The following is a 10,171-nucleotide window of genomic DNA, read 5'->3' as shown; positions in this document are numbered from 1 at the left end:
CACTGCCAGTGATCTTCCGCCGGAATGATTGCCGCAGGACCCAGAATGTACTTCTTCCATCACTTTTTTCGCTTCTTCCCCTTCCAGGCACGTCATGAGTGGTCCGGAGAATCTCCATTTGTAAATTTTTGCCGTCTACTGTTACGTAGTGCACGGCCTGTGTTCGGACTTTGCGGGCTGCCCATTTCTCGGTGGGCAGGCGTCCGTCGACAATGTAGTCTTGAATTTTCTGCAGCCACGGGGTATCGCAGCCGTAATCAGATTTCTCTGATTGCGGTTGTATTGCAACTTCTTCTTCTTCGTCATCTTGACCTTCTATGAGGTTGATGACGATTGGTGGTCCGATGCTCGGGTGTTCGATGAACTCGACCGGGATTACCCTTTTAGGTCCTGGATCAGAACTTGATGCTAAGGCCGCAAGAGCATCTGCCTGGATGTTTTCGGAATGGGGAATTCGCGTGAGGGCAAAACAGTCAAACTTTTGAGCTAGTTTTCGGACCAGTTTGAGGTACGCATCCATCCGTTTGTCCCTGGCTTCATACTCTTCGCTGTACTGACTTACCACTAACTGGGAATCGCAGTACGCGTGGATGTTTCGTATCTTCAAGCCGTGAGCCAAACGCAGTCCTGCGACGAGTGCTTCGTATTCGGGTTCGTTGTTTGAGGCATGGAATTCCAGCCTAAATGATTGCTCTAAGATCTTGTTCGTTGGAGATGTGAGGCGAATTCCAATGCATGATCCCTGCTTGGACGAGGATCCGTCGACGTGAAGGAGCCAAGTGGAATTTGGTTCCTCGTTGGTTATGGTCTCGGTCGGTAATTCGACCAAGAAGTCCGCAAGCACTTGTGACTTCGCTCAGTTCTACCGCCCATTTGGCTAATCGGCCCGATTGACTCGGGCTATACAGGATCGTTCGTAGGGGAAAAGTCGTGAGGACGACGATCGTGTGGGAATGGAAATATGGTCTTAGTTTTCGGGCCGATGTTACGACCGCGCATGCTAATTTTTCCATTAGCGGGTATCTAGATTCGGCATCCAGCAAGGTTTTGCTGACATAGAAAATAGGTTTCTGTTCGCCGCGTTCTTCCCTGATTAACACGCCGCTCACAACTGTTGCTGATACAGCGATGTACAAGAACAAAGGTTCCCCCTCCACTGGTTTTGCGAGGACTGGAGGGGAAGCCAAATACTGCTTCAGCTGTTGGAAATCGTTTTTGCATTCTTCCGACCATTCGAACTTTTTATTTCCCCGTAAGACATCATAGAAAGGCAGGCACTTGTCTGTCAATCGCGAAATAAAACGGTTAAGTGCCGCAACTCTCCCGGTCAACCTCTGGACTTCCCGCTTATTCTTCGGCGAAGCCATCTCGATCAGTGCGTTGATCTGTTTTGGATTAGCCTCGATGCCACAGAATGTGACTAGGTAGCCGAGGAATTCCCCTGATGCCACGGCGAATCTGCATTTTGTCGGGTTGAGCTTCATGTTATGGGAATTTAACTGCGCGAAACATTCCTCGAGATGTGATACGTGATCCTTTGCTTGGAGGGATTTGACGAGCATGTCGTCGATATAAACCTCCATCATTTTACCGAGTTGTTGATAGAACATACGGTTCACGAGTCGTTGGTAAGTTGCGCCAGCGTTTTTGAGGCCGAAGGGCATTACCTTGTAGCAATAGGTTCCGCGATCGGTAATGAACGCAGTCTTTTCGCGATCGTCAGGGTTCATCATAATTTGGTTGTAACCTGAGAAGGCGTCCATGAAAGACAGAAGTTCGTTTCCTGCCGTTGCTTCTACCAATCGATCGATGTGCGGCAGGGGGAAACTATCTTTTGGACAGGCCTTGTTTAGGTGGGTAAAATCCACGCAAACTCGCCATTTTCCGTTTTTATTTTTGACTATTACGGGGTTGGCGAGCCAGGCTGGATACCTCACTTCTGTTATTCACCCGACTTTAAGCAATTTTTCGACCTTGTCGTTGACCGCGGAAGCTCGTTCAGGTCCTAGCTTCCGCCTTTTTTGTTTGACGGGCTTGAAAGTCGGATCGATATTTAATTCGTGACCCATGCGAAAGTATTGAGGTTCTTTTTTAGACAGGTTATGAGCTCTGTCCTCAAAGGCTCGCGGAGATTGGCTCCGATTTCGACGCATCGTTCCGGAGATGCTTCGTCGAGACAGACTGTGACCACAGGCTCGCAAGTTGGTTCGCGTTTTTCCTCTAGGGCCGCGATGTTACGAGACTGCCAGTGGAGTTCAGCCGAATCTTGACTTCGCGAACCTTGGTCGGAGACCTTTTTCTACGTTTTTCTAGGAGCGGTCTCGAGGTCTGGTCTTTTTCGTTTTTGTTCTGCGGCGTAACACACCTGTGATACTCTTGGGTTTCCTCATATTACCTCGATTCCGTTAGGGGTTGGAAACTTGAGGCAAAGATGATACGTGGGTGGGATGGCACGCATGTCGTTCCCATGATAACGTTGTAAGATGCAAGACGGTCAACAACTAGAAACTCTGTGACTCTAGTCACAGTTCCAGCTTTGACTGCGAGATTAATCGATCCGTAGGCTATGGTCGTTTCTCCCGAAAGTCCCAGTAGTGGGCTAGGGTATTTCACGATTTCGAATTGATCGATGCCCATTTTCTCGAGAGTATCTTTGAAGATGATATCGGCCGAACTTCCGGTGTCGATTAGTACCCTTGCGACGTCGATATCTCGGATCGTCAGTTCGATAACAAGGAGATCGTTTTGAGGTTTGGCTCGATCGACCGTTGCTGCCACCTTGAACGAGATGACGTTCGCGAACGTTGAGTCTTACATATCGCTCCTGATCGTTGAGTGTTTTTTGCGGGTTAGAATGATCCGTGTCCCCCCTCCTTCTAGCGCCAAACTGTGGGAACCGAAATTCGCACTGTCGATTTCCGTTTAAATAAGGAAACTAGGAAAACCCTAATGACAACACACGCCAAGCAAATCAAAACACGATAATGACAACGAAGAAGTATAAAAATCGTAAGAAGAGAGCAAAGAGAAGTCTTATTCCGAATTTGCGTATGAGCGTTTACAACAAGGTATAAGCCTGGGCCCGAGAGCTGTCGGTGAGATTTCTAGTTCTAGCAACCCTAAGACGGCTAAACCTAATTGAGTCGCAGCTCGAAATAACAAAAACGGAAAGTTGCCTAATTGCTCTAAGTGCTAAGTTTTCTCTGAAAAAGTTCCTCCTCATGCCTCTTGCCTAGGACCCCTTATATACTGGCTCCAAGGTCGGTTTACGCCTTTCCTCTTCTGCCCTTAAGCCGCCATAGCATAAAAATGGAGAAATTCCATTTTTTCCGATCTTCGTAATTATCTTCAAAATTTCGTATTTATCCGAGGAAACTTGACATTTATCTTCCCTTGCGGACCAAGCGTAAACCGACATGCGGTTTACGGGCTGTTGGTTAAGAAATCGTAAGTTGGGCCTCGAGTCGTGTCTTAGGTCCCTTTGGGCCGTCTTTCGACTCGAAGCGTTTATTACGGCTTCTTTCGATAAAGAATGAACTTTCCGCGGTTTTTACGGTAAAGTTTGATTGATAACTTGGAAATGGCGGGGAACGTGAGATGGGTTCGCTACGGTATTCAGGAGATAGCATCGAAGGGTAGACGAGAATGCATGGACTGATGTCGTATCGACGTTTCGGAAGAGCTCGGTCGCTACGTAGCGATCGAGCTTTGGTTCGAGCTCGGTCGCTACGTAGCGACCAAGCAAACGCTCGGTCGCTACATAGCGACCAGGCTTCGGCTCGAGCTCGGTCGCTACGTAGCGACCGAGCTTCGGCTAGCGACCGAGCGGAATTGACGTTTGGTCGCTATGTAGCGATCCTTCTCGAGCTTTTGTCCGATGATTCGCGTTTCTTCCGCAACGCTTTTCGTAAAGAAGAATTTACTTCGAAAAAGTATTTGTCGAAGAATTTTTCTTCTTCAGAGATTTGGACGTTAACTTCGTCGTAACCGTTTTCAACCCCAACAAAGAGTTCCAGTGCCATTTATAAGGATGTGGTATTTGCCTTTGACGGAAAGGTTGCAGAGGTTGTATCAGTCTGATCGCACAGCGCAACCAATGAGATGGCATGCAGAGCATTCAACAAATGGTGAGATTAGACATCCTTCAGATGCAAAAGCGTGGAAGCATTTCCAATCAAAATATCCTGACTTTGCGTATGAGAGAAGAAATGTCTACCTTGGATTATGTACTGATGGTTTCAGCCCGGTTGGTAAGAGTGGAAGACAGTATTCTCTATGGCCAGTCATTCTTACTCCATACAACTTACCGCCAAACTTGTGCTTGCGACGAGAGTTTTTGTTTCTCTCCATTCTCGTTCCCGGACCAGAGCATCCTAAGAGATCACTTGATGTGTTTCTTCAGCCACTAATATATGAGTTGCAACAACTATGGGCTCAAGGTGCTGAAACATACGATGTTTCATGTAAAGAAAACTTTCAAATGCGGGCAGTACTTATGTGGACAATAAGTGATTTTCCAGCATATGGTATGTTATCTGGATGGACAACGCATGGAAGGCTATCATGTCCATATTGTCAAGATGACACAGATGCTTTCCAACTAAAGAACGGAAGGAAAACGTGTTGGTTTGACTGTCACAGACGATTTCTACCACCTGATCATCCATACCGCAGGAGTAAGACTTCGTTTACGAAGAACAAGCAGGTGTTTGATGGTCCACCTGAGGAAGTTAGTGGAAAAGATTCGTTGAAGCAGTTTAGGTATTTTGATGCAGAAAGGACGCCAGATGTAGGTGGACATGAAAACATTCGAGTCAGTGCGGTTGGAGAGCTACATAACTGGCACAAAAAGAGTATTTTCTGGGATCTGCCATACTGGAAGGATAATCTGCTGAGGCATAATTTAGATGTCATGCATATTGAGATGAACTTTTTTGACAATCTCATGAACACGATCCTTAACGTTCAAGGTAAAACAAAGGATAATTTGAAGTCAAGACTGGATTTAGTCGATATATGTGCTCGTTCAGAACTTCATGTTGATGAGAATGGTAGGGCTCTTTTTCCCATATACCGACTTGATGCAGAGGGAAAAAATGCGTTCTTTGATTGGATTTCAAACGATGTGAAATTTCCAGACGGTTACGCATCTAATTTGCGTAACTGTGTCGACAGAAAGGAAGGAAAGTTTATCGGCTTGAAGAGTCACGATTGCCATGTAATGATGCAGCGCCTCCTTCCGTATGCCTTCAAGGAACTATTACCACGGAATGTTCATGAAGCAGTTGCAGGGATTAGTGCTTTCTTCCGCGATTTATGCACGAGATCAGTGACTCTTGAAGATATTGAAAATTTGAAGACTAACATAGCCGTGATTCAGTGCAACCTTGAGAAGATATTTCCTCCATCATTTTTTGATGTTATGGAGCATCTTGTTATTCACCTGGCAAGAGAATTGGAACTTGGTGGTCCTGTGCAGTATAGATGGATGTATTTGTATGAGCGGTATATGTACCATTTGAAGAAGATGGTGAAAAATTATAGTAGGGTGGAAGGTTCTATTACCGCACATATGATAAATTCAGAAACTTCAAACTTTGTCGAGTTCTACTTTCCAGCAGAAGTGCAGACCAAAAAAAGAAGACCTGCTCGGCATGATGATATAGGCGAACGGACAACATATCATGTTATGGTTCCAGACATCTTCACAGATGTTGGACGACTTAGCGGAAAACCAAAGGACCGTCGACTTACTGAGCAGGAGCGCATTCATTTGCAAACATATTTGCTCACCAACTGCGAAAATGTTCTTCAATATGAGAGGTAAATAAATTAGCTTACAAATTTTTATTTTAACAAGTTGAAATTTGAATCTTAATTAATTATATTATTGTCAACATATGTACAGGTTTTTCATGGCAGAAAAGCGGTTCGAATATAGATTTGCCACAGAGGAGGAACTTGAAGAAATGAAGCAGAGAGAATTTTCTGGATGAATGCTTACTTATGTGAGTGCTTTACACAAATTAAAATATTATTTATCACATATTTACACTAATTCACATATATTGATATAACATATATATGTGCTATTAATAGGTGTTTGCTGGTATGACCAGAGGTGAAACATTTGACGATTGGATACGCGAGATGGTGCGTGGAGCAGAGTATGTTGTGAAGTCATATCCAAGATTTTGTACTCGAGAATATGCATTCACAACTCAAAAGAAGAGACGTTCGAGTACGACTTATGATGCTGGCGTTTGTTCTGCATCTGGAGATGATGTATACTACGGAAACATACGGGAGATTAGGGAAATTAAGTATCCGGGCATGGTTGGATTGCGCTGTACTGTTTTCTATTGTGATTGGTACGACAACACTCCAGATCGAGGTGTGAGAACAGATGCATTTGGTGTTACATCAGTACATTCGAGGCGAAAGTTGCAATACTATGATCATTTCATTCTTGCTTCTCAGGCCGATCAGGTAATTAAATATACATATATCAATTATTCATAATGATTCATCATCATGTGTATTAATAACACTTATTTACAAATTAAATAATTTTTTAAATGTTACAGGTTTGTTATATCAAGTACCCCCGGGTTAGGAACAGAGATGATCCATGGGTCACTGTTACATCACTCAACCCGAGAGGCCGAGTTCAGGGAAGTTCTGAGCTGGAAGACCCACTACAACCAAGCACATCCGGTAACTTAAGTGCAGCAGAAGATTTAGCTGCAGTTGGCCTTGTAGTCGATTTAACCGACTTTGGAGAGGAATTTCCTCGGAATAGTCCGAGACTTTTCCGACGATTTAAGGCTTTTCTTTTAGGGTTTCTGTTTCCTCGGAAAAGCCTCGGAATATTCCGAGGAAATTCCAAGGAAGTAGGGTTTTTAAACCGAAAATAATGTTTTGCGGTTTGAATAACACTTATATAACCCTTATTAAGTGTCTTAGACTGATTATGAAGTCAAAAATTTGTTCCTTACCCTATAATAAACACTTTTCCGATTGTATGAACGAAATCCCCACAACATAAGAGAAACACTTATACACTTTAATGAAAGGTAAAGGGAATACTTACAATTCGTTTTGAAATTTTGTTATTTCATAGTTTATGATCATCTATACAAAGATTCCTCAATGGTATGCATTGCATTTGTATAAGAAATGATATAGGGCAAAAAAATTTGATGTTTTGAAACCCCAAACATGTGTTCCTCGGAATTTTCTCGGAATATTCCGAGGAAATTCCGAGGAACAATATAAACCAATAGAAATACATGCATAGGATATTCTTTTTCCTCGAATTAATGAAATATCTGAAGAAATTCCGACGGATATTTAAGTGTCTGTCGGAATTTCCTCGGAATATTTTCATTTAACCGGGCAAACTAGCCGCGAAATATTTTGCGAAAATTGAAATTGAAAATACCGAGGAAATTCCGACGGATAGTTTCCGTCGGACCCTAGGTTTTATAAAGACGAAACACTTCTTCTTCCCCATTTCTCTCTTCTTCCTCTCCGGCTCCTCTCCCTCCTCTCTGGCGATCTCCCCCTTCTCTCCCGACAATCTCTCCGGCAAATCCTCTCTAAACCTACACAAATCATGTAAGGACCCTATCCCACTCTCTTAGGTTCTATTTGTTAGGTTTTTGTGTAGATTTGATGATTTTAGAAGTTTTTTGATAGATTTTTGTTAGGGTGATTCGTTAGGATTGTGATTTGGTTGTATAATAGGTTTAGAATTGTGATTTGGTTGGATAATTTGTTGTGTTGAATTGATTTAGAATTTTTTTATAAATTTTTTATTATTTTTGTATTTATAAAATCGATTTTTGTATATAAATTCGATTTTTGTATATAAATTCAATTTTTGTATTTTACAAAACGTTTTTTGTATATAAATTTGATTTTTTGGACTTTACAAAACGTTTTTTGTATATAAATTCGATTTTTGGATTTATAAATGATGATTTCATATTTATAAAAATATTTATATTTATTAAAACTAATTTTGTATTAATAAAACATTTTTTTTTATTTATAAACACTATTTTATTATTTTTTGTATTTATAAAAACTATTTTTAAATATGTTTTTCAATTAATATTTATTAAAACGATTTTTAAATATGTTTTTTTTAATTTATATATTTATTATAACTAATTTTAAATATTTTTTCAATTAATATTTATTAAAACTATTTTAAAATATGTTTTTTTTAATTTACAGGTCTACTGGTGATCAGACCCGGTCTCGATCTCGTCGTGCCTCACCACGAGGTCGTAGTGGTACGGGGTGGCACTCTCAGGGTTCGTCCAGCCACTGTCGGGATTCTTCATTTCCCGCTCCGGTTTTTGCTCCCGCTGCTGCACCCCCTCCCGTTGTTGCACCCCCTCCCGCTCCTCCAGTCGTTCCGGGAGTGATGACTGTTGCCCAGTTGGTTCAACAGCCCGGTCGTGAGCATCTTCCCTATCTCACTCCGTATCTAAAGGGACGACGTCAAACATGGTAATTAAAGGTCTTTTTTTTTCCTTTCATTAATATTTGATTCATTATTAATAATTTGTTTCTTATATTAGGTTCAACCGATCCGGGAACAGGATCAGCGCATGGATCAACAATATGATGTACTCGAACCTGAGCAAGGGATATCCGACTTTCACTCACTTCCCTGCCGAGGACCAGGAGATGTGGTTTCGTCAGTTTGCGGTAAGTATTCTAATTTTTAACTTATATTTTTAATCTTTAATATAAAATTTCTACAAATTGTGTTTTTTTTTCAGCAAGAGTTCACCTGGAATCCCGATCACACGAACTTTATCCGTGACGCCTTCGTCCATAAAGTTATGGACAACTATGAGAAGCAGATCTACGAGTGGAAGCAGAAGTGGCTCATCAACCAGGTTTTTTTAATTTATTAAACAATTTTTTGAATTTATTAAACAATTTTTTGAATTTATTAAACTATTTTTGGATTTATTAAACTATTTTATATTGTTTTTATTAAAAGGTCCCGAAGTCGATCAACAGCACGGTCTGGGAGGAGTTGTGTGTGCATTGGGATAAGGACGAGACGAAAGCTACCTCCGTGACCAACTCCGCCAACCGCAAGAGCGATCGTGGCGGGAAGGGCATGTACAAGCACAATTTGGGTGCCCAGACTATTGCCACTCTGGGGGATCGCTTGGTAAGTTCAATCTTTTTTTTAATTATTTAAGTATTTTTTTTTTTATGCATTTCTTCTAATTTCTAATGTTTGTTTAACGTTTGTTTTTTTCAAGGCGGATGAAAATGGTGGAGAGCCGGTTGATGATTTCGTCCTAATGAAGACGGCGCATACCAACAAGCACACCGGGGAGATTGATGATGGTGTTGTGAGGGATGTGCTCAGCCTGATCGAAACTCAGAAGGAAGACGAAGAGACCCGTCTATCTCAGCTTCAAACCGACCTGGACGCCACTTCGACGGCTTCGACCAACTTGTCCCGGATTCGAATCAACGAAATCGTTGAATCGGTATGTTGTTTATAAAAAAATTCAATTCATTTATTTCTTTATTTTCATTTTATCATCTTTTCTATTATTTAAATTTGTTTATTTTCTATTTCAGTCAGTTCCAAAGAAGAAGGGACGTTTGGTCGGTTTGGGTCGTCGAGCCCGGTCGGTTCCTCCTTCTGCACCACAGACCTATGTTGATCCAGAAGTGCTGGACCAGTTGAAGGACAAAGATGACCGCATAGTTGCGTTGGAGCAAAAGATGGCGGATCAAGAGGCGGGATGGGAGGCAACGAGGAGGCAGAAAGAGCAAATGATGGAGATGATGAAGAAGATGTACCCGAACTAGCAGTTCCCGTGGTTTCTTTTTTTTCTTTCAAAAACTCTGAATGTTTTATTTTGGTACGTACAACTTTGAATATTATCTAATATGTTTTCTATTTCAATTTTAATTTTATATTTTTGAATTTCAATTAAAAAAAATAAATTTTTAATTTTAAAAAAAAATTATTTTTGGGAATATTCCGAGGAAGTGTATCCCTCGGGATATTCTGACGGATACACTTCCTCGGAATATTCCGACGGCAATGGTTTCTCGGAATATTCCGACGGCCGTAGTTCCTCGGAATATTCCGACGGCCGTAGTTCCTCGGAATATTCCG

The 10,171-nt window shown here is 41.7% G+C and overlaps 2 protein-coding genes across 2 annotated transcripts; both read left to right on the top strand.

The window, feature by feature from the left end:
- The first annotated feature begins 5,394 nt into the window (after positions 1-5,394).
- LOC125593479 lies at positions 5,395-6,955 on the top strand. Its single transcript, XM_048770169.1, has 4 exons — positions 5,395-5,823; positions 5,909-6,008; positions 6,100-6,489; positions 6,588-6,955. Exons 2-4 carry the CDS (start codon positions 5,997-5,999, stop codon positions 6,915-6,917), a joined length of 732 nt encoding a protein of 243 aa, XP_048626126.1. The 5' UTR covers positions 5,395-5,823; positions 5,909-5,996; the 3' UTR covers positions 6,918-6,955.
- A 1,297-nt stretch (positions 6,956-8,252) lies between these two features.
- On the top strand, positions 8,253-9,955 carry LOC125593478. The gene is made up of 4 exons (XM_048770168.1): positions 8,253-8,724; positions 8,799-8,918; positions 9,026-9,202; positions 9,297-9,955. Exons 1-4 carry the CDS (start codon positions 8,638-8,640, stop codon positions 9,543-9,545), a joined length of 633 nt encoding a protein of 210 aa, XP_048626125.1. The 5' UTR covers positions 8,253-8,637; the 3' UTR covers positions 9,546-9,955.
- The last annotated feature ends 216 nt before the right edge of the window (positions 9,956-10,171 follow it).

This window comes from Brassica napus, chromosome C9, assembly GCF_020379485.1.
Source record: "Brassica napus cultivar Da-Ae chromosome C9, Da-Ae, whole genome shotgun sequence".
Taxonomy (NCBI): Eukaryota; Viridiplantae; Streptophyta; class Magnoliopsida; order Brassicales; family Brassicaceae; genus Brassica; species Brassica napus.
Note: the sequence above shows the minus strand (reverse complement) of the source record. Positions and strands in the feature narration are given on the sequence as shown.

Coding starts and splice junctions, on each gene's coding strand:
- LOC125593479 (XM_048770169.1), top strand. Junction 6,490..6,587: donor TTGCTTCTCAGGCCGATCAG/GTAATTAAATAT, acceptor TAAATGTTACAG/GTTTGTTATATCAAGTACCC.
- LOC125593478 (XM_048770168.1), top strand. CDS start 8,638: ATGATGTACTCGAACCTGAGCAAGGGATATCCGACTTTCACTCACTTC. Junction 8,725..8,798: donor TGTGGTTTCGTCAGTTTGCG/GTAAGTATTCTA, acceptor TTTTTTTTTCAG/CAAGAGTTCACCTGGAATCC. Junction 9,203..9,296: donor CCACTCTGGGGGATCGCTTG/GTAAGTTCAATC, acceptor GTTTTTTTCAAG/GCGGATGAAAATGGTGGAGA.